The following is a 19733-nucleotide window of genomic DNA, read 5'->3' as shown; positions in this document are numbered from 1 at the left end:
CTCAGGCAGGAGAATTGCTTGAACCCAGGAGGCGGAGGTTGCGGTGAGCCGAGATTGCGCCATTGCACTCCAGCCTGGGTAACAAGAATGAAACTCCGTCTCAAAAAAAAGTGAATATGGGCAAATATTTGGTTCTGGAATTAGGCTTTGCATCTTGGAAGGGTACAACAGTGTGCCCAGATAGTACTCTGACTAGTTTTGTTTGCTTTGCAGGACAGTTCTGGGATGAGGCTGTGGAAAAGGAGGTGGTTTGTGCTTGCTGATTACTGCTTATTTTACTATAAAGGTGAGCTAACAAGTAGTCTATTAACCTGCCAAAGTGTTCAGTTTGTGGATGGTTGGTGACTTCAGGTTTACCAGTCCTAACACAGGAAGTTTAATCTGTTGGATTAAAATAAATAGATTCCAGTTTGCCTGCTACTTAGGATCTCAAGATTCAGGGTCATGTACTCTAGAGAGATGAGAAGTGTGAACAGTGATTGTATTTGGTAACCTGTCAGCTGGATTTATTGGATGTTGGTTGGGCAACTGGTGAATTGAATTGGCCTTCTGAGCTGCTGTGGAGCCTCAGAACATAAAGTTTTGGGTATGGTGTTGAGAAGGAAGTCTCAAAATGTAGAGAAAGGGCTTACTTTTAAGATGAGGCTAGACTGCAATTGGTGCTTTCAAAACAGTTCAGGGGGACTGAGAAGTGAATTCCACTGTTGGAGAATCTGAGGACGCTTTTTAGAAGAGAGAGAAGAGATAGGCTTTTAAGAATGGGTAGAGCTTTGCCTGTGCGTGGGTCAGGGAAAGATGGATGTTACAAGGGGTAGAAACAACGTGGGTGAAGTTCTGGAAGCAGTGGGATGGATGAGCCCAGGAAAGGTGCCCAGAAGGTTGTTCTGATGTGTTTTTCCATTCAAAGACAGCCGAGAAGAAGCAGTCCTTGGGAGCATTCCCTTGCCCAGCTACGTGATCTCGCCTGTGGCCCCTGAGGATCGCATAAGCCGCAAATACTGCTTTAAGGTACTGCCTCTACACCTCTAATGCAGCTGTTCTGTCTAAAGAAACTGTGTTCTCAAAATGCCTTTGTAAGAGCAATTGCTTTTGTCGGGAGGGGGAAGAAGTTAAGCTAGAGAGTCTCAAATTCAGGTTAACCAAGTTACAGGTCATTTAAACAAGAATAATATCACACGACCAGCACTGTCATTTGAATCTAAGCTTTAGAGTCATCCAGCCATATTCAAGTATTCAGACCCCTCCTTCCTGTCCCTGCCAGTCTTGTGGTTACCTATTGAAGCCCTTCTTAAGTTATCTTATCACCATACTCAGCAACCTAAATACCATTCAGCCATTTCGTGCAACTGGTGACCCCTTATAATGGGTTTATGTCCACTGTATTATGAAAACTCGCATTGAGGGTTAGGGGCCTGCATGTTGAAGAGGCTGCCAGATTTGTCTACTTTGCTTATCTTGCTGAAAAACGATTAGAATAAAATTTGGTTTATCTTCTAGATCAGGCGTCCCCAAACTTTTTACACAGGGGGCCAGTTCACTGTCCCTCAGACCATTGGAGGGCCGCCACATACTGTGCTCCTCTCACTGACCACCAATGAAAGAGGTGCCCCTTCCTGAAGTGCGGCGGGGGGCCGAATAAATGGCCTCAGGGGGCCACATGCGGCCCGCGGGCCGTAGTTTGGGGACGCCTGTTCTAGATCATTGAAGATTTCCAGGCAGATCCCTTTACCAGTAAAACCCCTTTGCTACTTGTTTTGTGACTGTACCATTTGGGCTGCATGAGGCCATGATAATTAATGGCAGTTTTGCCCTGTAGAACCTGTGAGGTCAGGTGTAGAGGCTCTTAGAAGATATGTTTAGGCTCAAACATGGGGTATCCTGAGGTCTTCTCCGTTGGTGGCCTCCACAGATTCCTTTACTGCAGGTGTTAAGATCTTGGGTCCCCCAGGGAATGGAAGGGTGGGGTGGATTGAAGATCCACTTTAATAGCAGTTGAGGTGCAAGTCCTAGAGAGCACTGAAGCAAGCAGCCCTTGGTGCCTGTCGCCACAGGGCACAGCCCTCTCTTGCTCAAGATATGAGGCAATGTCATACACTTCAAGCTGGAGTAGGGACTCCTGCCCCTACTACATTTGTTGCTTGGCCATTTCCCTGTTGTGTGTACAAGATGAGTACTAGACAGTAGGTAGTAAAGCAGAGACTGAACAGAAATCATGCTTTCCAGCCACAGATAAAGGACCATGGGAAAGTACAAGGTAAAACACCTTGTGCTTATCTTGGAAGTTCTCTGGAAGGGTTAAAGCAAAGTGTTGGTCCGTGGTGTCCATGGTGTTAGCAGCCAGTCCTTCATCTGTGAGGGGATTGCAAAGTGAGAGTCTGCATCAGCACCTTGATCTAGCGCCCATGGTGGTGCCAGTGATTGGAAAGTCTGTTTCCTCTTCCTTTTATCTTTCCTTCCTAAGGAGGCACAGAACCGAGCTGATATTTGGCTTTGCTCATCAACAGGTTTGAGTTGTCCCTCTCTTTCCCTTGAGTGATGCTACTGAGTGTCACTCCAGAATTGCTATGGGTTGGTGATTCTGGGATAGTGCTCTGCGTCATGTTGCATGGAATACTGTTGCCTTACATCTTTGACATTTTAAGATTTGGGAAGTACTTTTATACATGTGACCTCATTTAATGCTCATGGTGAGGAAAGGGTATGAAAGCTTAAGAAACTTGCTCAAAGTCACACAGCTGAAAGATGACATAGGCAGAACTTGGCCCTGAATTCTGTTCTCTTTCAGGTTTATTACAGGGCTCCCACTTTGTATTATTTTCTCTTCTTCCTTGCTTTTTCTTCCATGTTTTATCTTGGTCATTGGCTGCACAGACAACCCAGGAGGTAGAAGGTGGTTTGAATTCACATTTATTGTATCATTTTAGAAACTTATTCCTGGCTCTGAAAACATTTTGTTCAGTGGTTTTCAGACTCCTCATTACAGCCTGAAAAATCTTCCTTAGAAAACTCTCCTTTCTAGAGTTGAGCACTGCCCAATTGGGCAAACAATTGGGATAGTGATGTTGTATGTGATGTTTTGGGATCCACATTTGGCATATGCTCAAAGTAACATATCATAACTATATATATTTTATCTTAACACTCCACTGGAGGTGCGAAAATAGATTCTAGGCAAACATCTTTTTTTTTTTTTTTTTTTTTTTTTGAGACGGAGTTTCGCTCTTGTTAACCCAGGCTGGAGTGCAATGGCACGATCTCGGCTCACCGCAACCTCCGCCTCCTGGGTTCAGGCAATTCTCCTGCCTCAGCCTCCTGAGTAGCTGGGATTACAGGCACACGCCACCATGCCCAGCTAATTTTTTGTATTTTTAGTAGAGATGGGGTTTCACCATGTTGACCAGGCTGGTCTCGATCTCTTGACCTCGTGATCCACCCGCCTCGGCCTCCCAAAGTGCTGGGATGACAGGCTTGAGCCACTGCGCCCGGCCGGCAAACATCTTTAATCTGTCTTAGATTTCTTTTCTTAACATTTTTCTTAGAAAGACTTCACCAAGAGTGTTCCCTAAATCTTTTATCTGGAAGGCAGAAGGCTTCGTGTGTTTGGGGGAGGTCTTTGAGGTCCTTAGGATCTGAGAGCAGTGAAAAACTACTACCGACAGATCTGGTGGTGTTTAGATGTTTCTCCAGAAAGGGCAATGGTTTCCTGAGTCTGAAAGAGTTATCTTTTCATTTGGGTTGCAGCATCCTTCTTTTAAGGGCCAGAGGGTATGCCCTGGGGGTGCAGCTCAGGGTCTATATTCTTGGGCATATCAAGGAATACACAGTGTATTGTACTTGGCCCTGATACCTGCCTTTGATGTTGGTCTTTCTCTGTATCTAGAGCTGAAGTTCTCGTACTGTTGCTAGGGCATCTTGTCTGAGATAGTTCAGAGTATCTACTGTGCCTGGCCTACTTTTTAACCTTTAACTAAAATATAACATTTCTTTCAATTAAGAAAGCAGGTCACAATGTGTATCAGCAGTACCTGTGACTTGGTTACCAGTAGAAACCATAGATCCCTTCATAACAATTACAGTTGTTGCAGATATCTTGAAATATTATTTATGCTCATCACCATTTTAAAATCACAATAATTATAACATCTGCCACCAGATCCATTATGCAGTACATTAGTAAACAAACACTTGCATCACTATACCATACATTTAAAAAATACTTTAAGAACTATATTTCAGTATAATAAATTTACCTTATTTTGTGTGCTTAACATTCTGAAAAAGGTTAATAGGATTTATCAAACTGTCAAAAGTGTCCATGCCACAAAAAATGTTAAGGTTCCTGCTCTAGATTATGAAGACATGCCAAGAGGCTTGGTTTTTCACTTACGTAGTTCTGTTTGATAAACTTCTGTTGCATGCTCTGATAGTCTATTGGATAGTGTAATAGGGATACAGCAATAAACAGGACAAAATCCTGGCCTTTGTAGAGTTTATATTCTCAAGTTTGCATCTGCATGTGTATTATTAGAGGATGAGAAGACAACAAGAAAGAGCTGCCTTTTTTCTCTATCCTTTCAATTTTGTTCTTTGCGTTATCTGTCCAGTTCATGTCTTCCTCTCCACCCCTGCTGCCACTGTTCTGTCTTGGCCACCACCATCCCTTCCCTGGGGAGCACACTATAAAGCAGGACCTAGTACATATTAAGTGCTCTGTAAGTGTTGGCTGTCGCTGATTCAGACTTGGAACTCCTCTGCAGCCTCCAGTTCCTCCTCCACACTGTTTCTAAGTTGCACCCTTGTTCAGATTGTATTCCCACCATAAGCCCTTCAGTGGTTCCCCACTGCTTTCAGGATAAAGCCAATCATTTTTTAATTTTTCTTTTTTTTTTTTTTTTTTTTGAGACAGAGTTTCTCTTTGTCGCCCAGGCTGGAGTAAGTGGTGTGATACTGGCTCATCACAGCAGCCTCTGCCTCCTGGGTTCAGGCAATTCTCCCGCCTCAGCCTCCTGAGTAGCTGGGATTACAGGTGCCCACCACCATGCCCAACTAATTTTTAAATTTTATTTTTAGTAAAGATGGGGTTTCACCATGTTAGCCAGGTCTCTAACCTCCCAAAGGGCTGAGATTACAGGTGTGAGCCACCATGCTTGGCCAATAAAGCCAATCTTGATTCACAAGGCCCCAGCTTATCTCTACAGCCACATTTTTAGCCACTCCTATCTTGTATTTCCTCTAGCCATATACAGTTGCTTAAGGCCCCAGGATATTTCTTGCCTGTAGCCCTTTACTTAAACTTCAGCCACAGCCTGGGATGCCCTTTCCCCAACTCTTACTTGTCCTTCAGTTCTCTGCTCAGGGTCACCTCTGGGAAGCCTTCTCTGAGCACTGTCAACAGGTGAAGTACCCTTCTTCTCTACTTCCACAGCTCTGTATCACTGCACTGTAAATGGTTGATTCACCCACCCAGACCTTTCACTGGGAAAACTTGTTCATCGGCTAGTTCTGCTAGTCCCATCCTGTAGGCAGGGACCACAGGGAGCAGTCATGTGTAATGGGAATTGTGGTCAATGACAATGCTTATACTTCCCAAGATATGGTGGGTTCAGGCTTACTTGTATTTTGTATTTAGTCCCCTCTAAATTTGTGATGGGGAGGGAGGAAAAAGAGTCTTAAAGTTTCTAGAATGCTCTTTCAGCCAAGCTCCCTAAGTTGCTCAAGTTTACTGCTCCTTTAGTAATATCCACTGACACCTTTTGAGCCTCACAGTAGCATTTACCCTATAAGGCCATGTGAGGATGAAATGAGACAATACATATACAGTGCTTAGAGCACACCCTAAGCACTGTATATGTATTGTCTCATTTCATCCTCACATGGCCTTATAGGGTAAATGCTACTTTTAGCCATGGTCCTATTTTAAAGATGAAGAAACAAAGGGATGAGAAGGTTGAGTAATTTACCCAGAGTTACCCAGTGGACAAGAGGCAGAGTCCACCTTGGACCTCAGGCTGATTCCAAGAGCCCAAGTTCTTACCCTTTTCACTGTGCTGCTTGTAGTCAGCCTAAAGATTGGACATGAGTAGTTCCTTTTCTTTTCTTTTCTTTTCTTTTGTTTTTGAGACAGAGTAAACTCTGTTACCCAGGCTGGAGTGCAGTGGTGCAATCTCCACTCACTGCAACCTCTGCCTGCCGGGTTCAAGCAATTCTCCTGCTTCAGCCACCTGAGTAGCTGGGAACACTGGTGCCCACCACCACACCCAGCTAATTTTTGTATTTTTCTTTTTTCTTTTTTTTTTTTTTTTTTTTTTTCGAGACCGAGTTTCGCTCTTGTTACCCAGGCTGGAGTGCAATGGCACAATCTCGGCTCACCGCAACCTTCGCCTCCTGGGTTCAGGCAATTCTCCTGCCTCAGCCTCCTGAGTAGCTGGGATTACAGGCATGCGCCACCATGCCCAGCTAATTTTTTGTATTTTTAGTAGAGACGGGGTTTCACCATGTTGACCAGGGCGGTCTCAATCTCTTGACCTCGTGATCCACCCACCTCAGCCTCCCAAAGTGCTGGGATTACAGGCTTGAGCCACCGCGCCCAGCTAATTCTTGTATTTTTCGTAGAGATGAGGTTTTACCCAATTGGCCAGGCTGGTCTCGAACTCCTGACCTCAGGTGATCCACCTGTCTTGGCCTCCCAAAGTGCTGGGATTACAGGTGTGAGCTACCATGCCCGGTCCTTTTTCTTAATCTCAATACATGGGCACCACTAACTCTGCAAGTTGTAAACTTGAGACTCTTATCCTTTATACCTGCTGTTCTCTCTCCTCATATCTAGTCCATTACCAAGGCCTGCAGATATTACCTGCAAGTTCTCTCCAGACCCTGTCTTCTCCTCCCCTTCTCTGCCTCCACCACCATCTCTCACCTGTGCTCCCGTAGTAGCCTCCTGACCCATCTCTCCTCAAATGTTCCTGCTTGCTTGAACCTCTCTGCGTACTGCAGCCGGAGTGGTCTTTCCAAACAAAACCTGATCACATCATTCCCCAGCTTAAGCCCTTTAAATAAGGCTAGGTGCAGTGGCTCATGCCCGTAATCTCAGCAATTTTGGAAGCCAAGATGGGTGGATCCCTTGAGCCCAGGAGTTTGAGACCAGCTTGGGCAACATGGCGAAACCACATCTCTACAAAAAATACAAAATTAATTGTGTTTAATGGTGTGCTCTTGTAGTACAAGCTACTCAGGAGGCTGGGGTCGGGGGATCGCTTGAACTCAGGAGGTGAAGATTGCAGTGAGCCAAGATGGTGCCACTGTACTCCAGCCTGGGCAACAGAGCAAGACCTTGTCTCAGAAAAACGAAAAAACCTGTAATAGTTTCTCATTGCTCTTTCATGAAGACAGAATCCTACGTGATCTGTAAGGCTCTGGTGGTCTGGCCCTGCCAATTTAGGCAGCCTCCCTTCATGCTGTTTTCCCCTCCATTCCTCTGCGCCGGCTATGCTGGCCTCATCCTTGAAGATGAATACACTGTGTGCTCATGTCCCTGGGGTACTGCCCAGCTTCTCCCTGGTATTACTTAAATGACTACCGACAGTGTAGAAGTTAGCTGCAATGTCAGCTCCCCAGGGGTTAGGCTGAGCTCCCTTGTTATCCTCCTCACAGCATCCTGACCTCCTTGATGACATTTACTACAGCTGGAGTTACTTGTCCATGGTCTTTCTCTTCTATGTGGCTATAAACTGCAATGGCTTTGTTTAAGGCTGTCCCTCCAACTTTGGTAGGGCGCCTTTCCCATAGTAAATACTCAATAAATGATTCATTATTGTTGAACAAGTTCCAGAATGAGCCAGCTAGTTGATGGGCCCTGGCCTTTTAGGTACTCCTGTATTTTCCACTGAGGTTTCTCTATTCTAAAGGCTGCTGTTGGGAATTGAGCCATGAGGATTCTGGCTCTTTTACCAGTGTTGTGTCTAGAACTAAGGTCCAAGAGCCAGGAGAGCAGCCATATCCTAGAGGCCTCATGTCTTTGAGGTAAACTCTTCTTTGCTCACATCCTGATTTCCTTTAGGCATGGCCTGTTTTCTATTCAGTTATACAAAGTTGCTTCGTAGGATTATGTTAACAGGAAAGCAAAGAGCAGAGAAAACAGCATTTCTGAATTGAGAAGAGGGAGAAATTCAACTATGTGAGAAGATTCACATCATCTGGGTTATGGCATCTTCCTAGGCTCAGGACACTTTGGACTTGGCTCACTTGGCCAGATGAAAAGGAAACTCCCTGTACTTCTTGCCTTCACAGTTAATCCATCTAATATGCCCTCACACAGGCAGAATGCATTTGGAATCTGTTCTTCAGAGTCAAGAGCAGCTGGGCACAGCACCTGCTTGTTTGATTAGTGACCAGGGTTTTATTTGCAATCATGTGTAACTCCTTCATAATGATGGGTGTAACTCTCAAGGCTCATTTGCAAACAGACATGCAAACCCATGTCTGCATGTTTGAGGCATGTCCCATGTTAATTTCCTGGACAAGGCTGACTCCATGAATTTTTGTACAGCAGGGGTCTACTGTCTTTATTGTACCTTGGAGGGCTCCCTATGCTTGTGTCTAGTGGGATAGGCACCTGTCCCAGTACTCTCTCTGACTGGGCACAAATGGCTGGGTCAGTGTGCCAGAGATCTCGTGGGGTCATTGTCCAGAGGATGTTTTCCAAGAATTTCTGCTGATTTTCAGTAAGACATGCACAGGTTCCTTCTTATTCTGTTCTGTTCTTTTTTTTTTTTTTTTTTTTGAGATGAAGTCACACTCTGTCACCCAGGCTGGAGTGCAGTGGCATAATCCTGACTCACTGCAACCTTCACCTCCTGGGTCCAAGTGATTCTCATGCCTCAGCCTCCTGAGTAGCTGGGATTACAGGCGCACGTCACCACCCCTAGCTAATTTTTATATTTTTAGTAGAGATGGAGTTTCACCATGTTGCCCAGGCTGGTCTTGAACTCCTGACTTCAGGTGATCTACCTGCCTCAGCTTCCCAAAGTGCTGGGATTACAGATGTGAGCCACTGTGTCTGGCCTTATTCTGTTCTTTTTTTTTTTTTTTTTGAGACGGAGTTTCGCTCTTGTTACCCAGGCTGGAGTGCAATGGCGCGATCTCGGCTCACCGCAACCTCCGCCTCCTGGGTTCAGGCAATTCTCCTGCCTCAGCCTCCTGAGTAGCTGGGGTTACAGGCACGCGCCACCATGCCCAGCTAATTTTTTGTATTTTTGGTAGAGACGGGGTTTCACCATGTTGACCAGGATGGTCTCGATCTCTCGACCTTGTGATCCACCCGCCTTGGCCTCCCAAAGTGCTGGGATTACAGGCTTGAGCCACCGTGCCCGGCTTGAGCCACCGCGCCCGGCGGTTTCACCATGTTGACCAGGATGGTCTCGATCTCTCGACCTCGTGATCCACCCGCCTCGGCCTCCCAAAGTGCTGGGATTACAGGCTTGAGCCACCGCGCCCGGCCTTATTCTGTTCTTACTGGCACATTTCCACCTTGCTTAAAATAGAATCCTTCCTGTAATAGTGAATGACACCTTATACATGCTAAGGAAGGATATCAGGTTTGCTTCAGCCACTATAGGGATCCTTGGCTGCAGGCCAAGTTTGCCTACATTCCCTTGGCACTGAGCTGGATGGACTCAGATATGCAAATGCCAGAAGCAGACCTATATTTACTATGCATTTTGGATCTGGATATTAAGAGGGTAGAGAGGAGAAGTAAATGCTGAAAGTTCATCTGACATGTTTTCATCCATGACTATTAGTGATTCCAGAAGCATGTCATTGTCCAGCTTCTCATTGGTTCTCATTTTGTTTTCTCTGCCTGGTCCTTGCATGGGGTCTGCCTTTCATGCTGGATTCAGAGTATAGAACCAGTTATTTGGATAATCACCCTCACCTCTGGACAGAAGCTGGGAGCAATATACAGAGAAGCCTGGACTTGGAGTCAGACCTGGGCTCCAGCTCTTCATTCTTTCAGCAAATGTTTATCGAGCACCTACTGTGTGTCAGGCACTGTTCCTGATGATATACTAGTGAACAAAATAGCAAAATTTCTACTTTCGTGGAGCTTATATTTGTAGAGAAAGGAGACAGATGATAAGCAGGTAATAAATAGCATCAGGTAATGGTAAGTGCTGTGAAGAATCTGTTACCAGGTGTGGAAATCTGGGACAGTTACTTAACATCTCAGAGCTTTATTTGCTACATCTGTAAAACAGATTCTGTCTCCACTTCTCAAGGCTGTTAAGATTACAATGAGATTAAAGTTGTAGAATTACCTAGGAGACACACAGTAGGTACTCAGTAAATCTTTCTCTTTTCATACCATCTTCCTATATAGATTTGATGAGATTGTTCCTTGCAAATTTAAGAGATGGGTCTCTGCTTTATCAGAGCACAAGGGGAAAAACTGGTGTCATCCCGGTCATTTTTCAGTGGTCATTCTGAGTACCTTTTTTCCAGATTTTTTTGCAAGGATACATAGGAAAGCACCTTGAGGCAAAAGGACACAGTAGGTTTGCAAGAATATTTAGGTAACTGTTGGTCAGCTCTATCCACCTCTGTAGTGCTCTTTTGAGAGCTTGTTCTAGCAGGGGAGTGCAGCTACTTGTACACCCTTGACTCAAGGCCAGTCCTCCTCCATCGGGGATGGTCTTCCTCTTCAACTGAGTGTGCAGCCACCTAGCCGGCCAGATCAGCCGAATCAACCCTGGCGATCAATGGGGTGACAGCTCTTGTAGCCTGATTGCCCTCATATCTGGTGGTGCCTCTTTTGGAGATACAGAACAGCAGCTTCTTGGAGGAACACACTTCACACGTCATGCCTAAGCAGTGAAGCACAGTGAACATTCACATCAAGCCACCTGTTGATGCAGCCAGTTTTAAGTCCATTCTTGTCTGATGATAGCCAAAGCAGAAATCACAAGCTTCAGAAAAACCAGAACAAGGATTCCCAAGAGTCTGTCTCCATGAAATGAGGGTTTTCTGAAAAGCCGGTTTCTCACATAAGCCTTGACTTTGTGCACATTCCCAACCCCCAAAGCAGGAGAAAGGTAAACAGGAAACAGGTACAGCAGCAGGGCTTTTGCTGTGGGGAAACGAACACAGCGGTCAGTGGGCCTGGCTGCACTAAGGAAGAGGAATCTAGCCTGTGATGTTTTCTAGGTGTGGAAACAAGCTGGGTGGTGTTTGGGCTTTTAGTCTGGAAGGGCCAGAGTGCCTCCTCGCTTTTGCTCCTAGAAAGGAATGTGTGATAACCTCCCCCTGACCTGCGTTTCTGTCTTCATGCTGCAGGCTGTGCACACGGGGATGCGAGCGCTCATCTATAACAGCTCCACAGCAGGCTCTCAGGCCGAGCAGTCGAGCATGAGGACCTACTACTTCAGTGCCGACACCCAGGAGGACATGAATGCTTGGGTCAGGGCCATGAACCAGGCTGCACAGGTGCTGTCTCGATCATCACTGAAGAGGTTAGTCCTGATGGAGGGTCCCTGCCAGAGCACCTCCTACACTAGGGCTAGGACCCAGATAGGAACTCCTGGGTCCCTGAAATTCCACCATTCACTCATTTGTATTAGGTACTGCCCCCTCTTTGTTAATGTTCTTCATCAAACAAAAACACTAAGGCCTGAAAGGGTGAAATGACTGCCTGGGATCCACAGCCATGGAAACTGGCATATGTGTGCTTCATGGTTTTTCTTCAGCGTGGTGGAAGAGACAACCTTGGGGCACCAAACTGGGGAGTGGGGAGAGGACAGGCAAGAAAGGTCTTGCAAACCAAAAATCTGCTACAGGCTAACTACCATGTGGCGGGGAGCTGACCTGGGAGCGATCTTCTACTTGCTCCCTCCCTCAAATAGTCCAACCAACCACATAATCAGAGATCTTGAAATTCCTGGCTCTGTTGGCTGTAGGTGATTCCCTGACAGAAAACAGAAGGATTATGAGTGGAGTCGAGGGCTCAGAGAGAGAGATCAGAGTGACCCTTAAAAAGTCTGGGTATACCTCTATCTGGTCTTCATCTCACATTGGGCCCATTGCTTCCTATCCTGACACCTTGCTCTTTGACAGTGTTCTTTCAGTGAGGCCTCAAAACTCAAGTGTATTCTCTTGTAACCTAAGGGTAGAACTTTTTAGTGACTGGAAATGGATTGTACTGGGATGTTTAGCTTTTCAATCTTTTCTACCTCATATATATGTGGTTTTTGGAATTCTTGCTATTTTTTAGCTTTATGATGTCTTTCATGAAGTGTACAGACCTCATGAAATATAAATAGAGGTATAAATAGCGATCTCCATCAAGAGGCCAGGGTATGGTCATGCCCTACCTTCTGGAGCTCCCATAACACTTCAGACTGAGCATTTTTCATTCTGGTTTTGATTCCCCCTTCTGTCTGTTTTTCAGTATCCTAGGCTTAAAGCAGAAATTATCTTTATATCTTTTTTTTTTTTTTTTTTTTTTTTTTGAGACAGAGTCTTGCTCTTGTTGCCCAGGCTGGAGTGCAATAGCACAATCTCAGCTCACTGCAGTTTCTGCCTCCCGGGTTCTAGCGATTCTCCTGCTGCAGCCTCCTGAGTAGCTGGGATTACAGGCACCTGCCACCACGTCACTCTAATTTTTTGTATTTAGTAGAAATGGGATTTCACCATGTTGGTCAGGCTGGTCTCGAATTCCTGACCTCAGGTGATCTACTTGCCTCAGCCTCCCAAAGTGCTGGGATTACAGGTGTGAGCCACTGTGCCCGGCCCATCTTTATATCTCAATGCACAACATCAGACACATTTGAGAGTAAGCTTGTAAATGTCTGGTGTGTGAGTAAGTGAGATATTAGAAGAATGAACGAATGAAGATGTTGAACAGAACAGGACCAAAGACTACCCTAGGAGTTTCCCCATGGACCCTGAATCAGTAACTAAGTCAGTTTTGGCTCTGCTTCTAGCATTGTCATCCAGTCTGCATTTTTTTTATTGTTTCCGTAATAATGATATGAAAGGCTCTGCCAGTAGCCTGCGGATATCAGTTCACAGTGCAGTTGGCATTTCCCTTGTCACCCAGGAGAAGGAAACTGGGTAGATTTGACACATCTTACTCCTAGTGCACACACTAGTCCCCAACAGTCACTGTTTCCTGGTCTTTATTTTTCATTCTTTATATTTATATATATATATATATATATATTTATATATATATATATATATATATATATATATATATATATATATATATTTACACTGTATGTATATAGTGATTCCTTGGTATCCATGGAGGACTGGTTCCAAAAAGCCCCACAGATACCAAAATACTCAGAGTCCTTTATATAAAATGGTGTATTTGCATATAACCTATGCACATACTTTAATTCATTTCTAGATTACAGGTTTATGTATAATACCTAATACAATATAAATGCTATGTAAATAGCTGTTATACTATATTGTTTAGGAAATAATGACAAGAAGTCTGTATGTGTTCAGTACAGACACAACCATCCTTTTTATCCCTCTAAATATTTTAAATTTGTAGTTGGTTGAATCCATGGATATGAAACCCTGGATACAGAGGGCGGACTGTGTATATGTGTAGATATATACATATGTACATATATAGTTAAATATATACAAATTATTAAATATATGTTAAATGTATATTTAACCATATAATAAATGAAAACATTCTAAGTATAAAAATACAAAAACTAAAGACAAAGATATCCCAAATCACCTTCCCAAGATAATCTCTATTGTCAGATTAATTGGCTTTTAAACTATTTTGTATTCGTTTATATACACATGAAATATGTGTTTATCTGTGCTTTCGGAAAGTATGAATAATGGCATCTTAAAGATCATTCAGTATCAATATGTATGAATCACCTTTAACTTTTACTCATATGGTATTTCATAGTGTAGATGTACTGTAGTGTAATTTTAAAACTTGTATTTAAAATTTTTGTATTAACCTTCTACAAGCCTCTGCATGTGTGAATCTTTCAGATTGCTGGCTAAAAGTACAATACATTTTTAATTTTAATTAATACTGCCAAATTGCCCTTTAAAGAAAGCTATGTATTCCACTAGTGAATGTGTCATTTCCCCACATCTTTGCCAATAGTTGATATTATGTCTTTTAATTCTATATGGCCTGCTACATAAATAGTATCTGATCATCTTAATTTAATGTATATTTCCATGATGGTGGGGATCTTTTATATTTATTGTTCACTTTTTTTTTTTTTTTTTTTTTTTTTTTTAAGACACAGAGTCTCGCTGTATCACCCTGGCTGGAGTGCAATGGTGTGATCATAGCTCACTGTAGCCTCGAACTCCTGCGCTCAAGCAGTCCTCCCACTTCAGCCTCCCTAGTAGCTGGGACCTCAGTTGTGGGTCACCACATCATGCCTGGCTAATTTTTAAAATTTTTGTAGAGACAGAGGCTCACTGTGTTACCCAGTCTGGTCTTGAATTCCTTGCCTCAAGCAATCCTCCTGGCTCTGCCTCCTGAGTAGCTGAGATGTCATGCACCAGCCACCATGCCCAGCTCAATGGCCATGTGTATTTTCCATTAAGTGAACTGCCTATACCCATCTGCCGTCTATTTTTCTACTGAGTTGTTTGCCCTTTCTTGCTGTCTCCTTTGCTGTGTGCTCTGAAATCTGCCAGGTTAACAGTGCTGCCTAGCCTCTTGCAGAGGTCGATAATAGGGTATGGAATTTGTTTTTCCTCTTCTTTGAAAGTCAGGATGCTGTTTGCCAGTTTCTAACATTCTGGCCTTTTCCCCCTGCCTTTGATTCCTCGGAGATCACCCAGAGGTTTCTCGATCCCAACTTCCCTTGTGTCCCTTGGGCACCACCGATAGCTGGGTCTGGAGCTCAGCTACAGGAGAGGAGGGCTTCCCTTTCTTCTTCCCCATCGTGGACTCTCAGGCTCTCTTAACCAAGTTTGTTCTCTTTTTCCTGGTGAAGATCATTCCTCCTAATGAAGATGTGGAACTAAACCCAGAAGCTGGAGAATTCTGCCTTCTCTATTCTGGGTCATCTTCCCTAAGCAGAGACAACTACATCTCTCTCTCTCTTTTTTTAAGCCCTCCTTTATTTTCATTCTTTTAAAAATGGAAATTTTGTTTTTGTTTTGTTTTACTTTAAACAAACCTCAGCCTCTTCTAGACTTTATTCTTTCTGCCATTGTTCACGTGGGCCCATTCCACAATGGATTTATGCCCCACCTTCCACTTCTTGTACACATTCTTTTATAATTTGAGCTCCAGGAGTTCCCTGTGTTGTTAGGCTAGAGATGGCAAATGGGTTTCTTCTCGTGTCCCAACTTTGCTCAATTCATTGTGGCTGACTAGGATGCTAGGTAAGAGAGAATTTGAGAATGAGATTGGACTTTATGGGAAAAAAGTACATGATTGATAAATAATGTCTTGCCAGAACCCTTGATTCTTAATTTAGGTAGCTGAGATTTGGTATTTTTTAGCATCAGATTTTGGTGTTGGAAGGGCTCCTCCCCTTTCCCTGGTCTCCGGCCATTGTATCATCCCTAGTTTTTAATCTGACTTTGAGATTTATCTTATTATGCTCTTGATAAACTCTTAAAACTCCATGATCATGTTTGCCCCACGTTTCTTTCCTTTAAAAATAAAAAAAAAACATAGGGCGAGTATAGTGACTCATGCCTGTAATCCCAGCACTTTGGAAGGTTGAGGCAGCTGGATCACCTGAGGTCAGGAGTTTGAGACCAGCCCGGCCAACATGGTGAAACCCCATCTCTACTAAAAATATAAAAAGTAACTGGATGTGGTGGTGGGAGCCTGTAATCTCAGCTACTTGGGAGTCTGAGGCAGGAGAATCACTTGAACCCAGGAGGCAGAGGTTTCAGTGAGCTGAAATCGCACTACTGCACTCCAGCTTGGGCAACAGAGTGAGACTTCGTAAACACACACACACACACACACACACACACACACACACACACAAACTAAAACTAAAACAAAATAAAAAACACAATTTTCCAGCTTCTGAGTCACAATAAAGACATAATAGCATTTCTCTATAAGTTTCTGAGAGCTGACATTGTCAGCCAAGCAAATACAGACTTATTAAATGTTCTATTTTTCTCAAATAAGATGTTCAGACATTTGGTTGGTTAAAATGATTCGTCAGACAGACTAAATCTTGCCTCTCCTCCAGTTTGATGTTTTGCCTTGGAAAAGCTCCGTCTCTGTAAGTGGGTGGCCCCGACAGTAGCATTTCATTCACTCCCTCTGGGATTCTCACCCAGAGGCTTCTCTCTTTATTCATATAGACGGATGCTTCCTTTATTAGTGGTGGCATATATTAAGACTGTTAATTGCATATGACAGAATATACAGAGAAATTTACCTTTAAAACGAGGGAATTTATGGGTTCATGTCACTGAAAAGCTCAAGATCTGGATTTGGAAACAATGGGGTTCGAGGCTTACACAGTATCACTGGAAGTCATAATCTCAGACTCTGGACTCCTCCCACCTGTGTGCTGAATTCAGTCTTGAGCTCCACAAGGAGGTCCCTGGCACATCTAGGACCTGGTGGCAAGATAGCTGCAGTAGTCTCAAACTCATGTCACCAAGGTTAAAATCCAGTAGGAAAGAGCCAGAGTCTGGTCCAGAAGCTCTGAGATTCATCCCGATTAGACACATTTAGGTTGCATTGATGTCCTCAACCATCTCCTGTGGCCAGGAACTACATCATGCTGATCGCAGAGGCCTGAAACACATGCTTCACATCTGAGAACCTGGGGTAGAGCCCTATGTAGGCCATGAGGACTAAAAGCGAGGTGGTGTGGATTCTCAAGGATGTGTTAGGGCTCTGAGGGCAGAGGACCATGGGCAGAAATGGCTTACTGGGACAGGGTAAAGAGGGCATCAACAATCAATGTCCAGGCCGGTTGATTTATCCCTCACTTCCTACTATATCTATTTCTTTTGCCTTAAATGTCTTCTCCTCATGCTTAGTCTCTGAAATCAGATTGACTGAGTTCAGATCCCTGCTCTACTACTTACTAGCTGGGTTATCTTGTGCAAATTATGCATGCTTTTGAAACCTTGATTTTTCTCAGTTCATAGACTTGCTACAAGGATTAAATTAAACAAATGTATCAAGTGCTTACTTAGTACAGTGCCTGAGACATAGTAGGTGCTCCCTAACAGCTATATTGACTTCCATAGGATCTGGTTTGACAATATTTTCAGACTTTTTCTCTTTACCCACTTCTAGTTTCATCATTAATTCCTAGATCTCAATGATGAGTCTCCTATGAACAAATTGCACTCTCCACTCTGCCAGGATGTACTTATCTCCTAGCAGTATGAGTTGTTGAACAGTTTCCCCATCCTGTCTTCAGCTCCAACTTCCCCCAGCGTCTTCCTATTTTTCTGGCCCAGGAGCAGAGATAAGAGCCCTCACTGCACCTCTGACTTTTTTCTTTTCTTTTCTTTTCTTTTTTTTTTTTTTTGAGACAGAGTTTCACTGTCGCCCAGGCTGGAGTGCAGTGGCATGATCTCGGCTCACTGCAACCAGTGCCTCCCGGGCTCAAATGAACCTCCCACCCCAGCCTCCCGAATATCTAGGACTACAGGCATGTGCCACTCTGCCTGGCTCATGTTTTATACTTTTTTGTAGAGATGAGGTTTTACCATGATGTCCACACTGGCCTCGAACTCCTGGGCTCAACTGATCCACCCACCTCAGCCTCCCAAAGTGTTAGGATTACAGGTGTAATCCATCACGCTAGCCTACACCTCTGACTTTTGTCTTCTATTTGCTACACAGGCCCCAGAGCTCCATGATAGACATAAATTCCAGTATTTTTGAGACCCCACACCATGCCACATGCTGTGAGGAAGATCCTGCACTACTGGCAGGGCCTGCTCTCTGCCTCCCCTGGTCATTTTCTTCTGCCTCATGTCCATATTCTTCCACTGGCCAGGCTGTGGACTCTAGTTTTTGATTCTCTGCAGCCTCCTTGAAATCTGTCTTACCAATTTCCCCCATAACACTACCTTTTCTATCTTGTCTAAGGATTTTTTTCCTCTCTAATAAGCTAAAGCACTAAGTAAGGAGGTTATTTGGAATTTACACCTTACAAAACTGCTAAGTGACTCAGGCAGGAAGGCATATCAGAAAACAATTCATCTTTTTTCTCAATTTCCTAACCTCTATATTCTCTGGTGTAGCTGCAGCCCTGTCTTGGGACTAAAGAAACTTGTAGTAGAGTCACCATTAGAATAAAGTCCAATTTCCTTAGCAAGTCTTTGGAAACCCTGCATGGGCCTGGTCCCTACAGACACCTTTGGTTCATCTCTTTCCATTTCCCATTCTCTGTGCCATGCTGAACTTGTTTCAGAAACTTGAATTCGTGCATTTGTTCATGCATTCATCTGTTTCGTCTTATATTCTATAAATATTATGGGAGGCCGGGCATGGTATCTCACACCTATAATCCCACTACTTTGGGATGCTGAGGCGGGCAGATTACCTGAAGCCAGGGGTTCAAGACCAGCCTGGCCAACATGGCAAAACCCCATCTCTACTAATAATACAGAAATTATTGTGGTGATGCATGCCTGTAATCTCAGCTACTTGGGAGGCTGAGACAGGAGAATCGCTTGAACCTGGGAGGTGGAGGTTGTAGTGAGCCAAAACCATGCCACTGTACTGCAGCCTGGGCGATACAGTGAGACTCTGTCTCAAAAAAAAAATTATTAAGGGCGTATTATAGGTCAAACACTGTTAAAGTTGCTAAGAATATAGCAGTGTTCAAAGAGAAAGAGGCAAGGTGCCATGCTGCTAACATTCTGGAGGGGTCGGGCAGGAAGACAGACCATAAACAGGAAAACAAGAAATAAGACAATTTGTGTCATGATCTATGCATGAAGGCAGTAAGACTGAGTGATGAGTTAGGGTACATCTGGGGGAAGGGGATAGCCACTTTTGTTTGGGTGGTCAGGGAAGGATTCTAGAAGGGGATGATGGGGAGGCGGGGCCTGGTTGACCTAAGAAAGTCAGATATGCGCCGGGCGCGGTGGCTCAAGCCTGTAATCCCAGCACTTTGGGAGGCCGAGGCGGGTGGATCACGAGGTCGAGAGATCGAGACCATCCTGGTCAACATGGTGAAACCCCGTCTCTACTAAAAGTGCAAAAAATTAGCTGGGCATGGTGGCGCGTGCCTGTAATCCCAGCTAGTCAGGAGGCTGAGGCAGGAGAATTGCCTGAACCCAGGAGGCGGAGGTTGCGGTGAGCCGAGATCGCGCCATTGCACTCCAGCCTGGGTAACAAGGGCGAAACTCCATCTCAAAAAAAAAAAAAAAAGAAAAAAAAAAAAGAAAGTCAGATATGCAAAACTTTGAGGAAGAGTGTTCTGGGCAGAGGGGATGGCATGTACAAATGAGCGTAGAGCATGGCTGAACCAAAGTGAGTACATCACCAACAGACTGATGAGGTCTGGGAGGACAGAGGACATGAGGCAACCAGGATCCCTCTGGGCTTTGCTCACCCACTTTATCAACCCTCTCAGCTGCACCAGGGCAGCTCCAACGCATCCTCAGCTTAGCCTAGATGGATGCCATTCCCTCCTTTCCTGACTATTCAGTGTGGCAGATGCCCCCGTTTGTAATACACTGTCATTCCTTAATCACAGGTCTTTCATGCTAAAGTGACG

The 19733-nt window shown here is 44.4% G+C and overlaps 1 protein-coding gene across 14 annotated transcripts in view; it reads left to right on the top strand.

The window, feature by feature from the left end:
* PLEKHA7 (pleckstrin homology domain containing A7) overlaps positions 1 to 19733 on the top strand; it is a 248434-nt gene that overhangs the window by 167953 nt on the left and 60748 nt on the right. For all 14 annotated transcript variants that reach the window (XR_012518111.1, XR_012518110.1, XR_012518108.1 and 11 more), the window contains 3 exons: positions 214 to 286; positions 908 to 1008; positions 11329 to 11504. Coding sequence is in view for 4 of the 14 variants with exons in the window: in XM_039471225.2 (XP_039327159.1) it covers positions 214 to 286; positions 908 to 1008; positions 11329 to 11504 (350 nt within the window). In the remaining 10 variants the exon portion in view is untranslated. The remainder of the gene's footprint in view (positions 1 to 213; positions 287 to 907; positions 1009 to 11328; positions 11505 to 19733) is intronic.

This window comes from Saimiri boliviensis, chromosome 6 (assembly GCF_048565385.1).
Source record: "Saimiri boliviensis isolate mSaiBol1 chromosome 6, mSaiBol1.pri, whole genome shotgun sequence".
Lineage (NCBI taxonomy): Eukaryota > Metazoa > Chordata > Mammalia > Primates > Cebidae > Saimiri > Saimiri boliviensis.
Note: the sequence above shows the minus strand (reverse complement) of the source record. Positions and strands in the feature narration are given on the sequence as shown.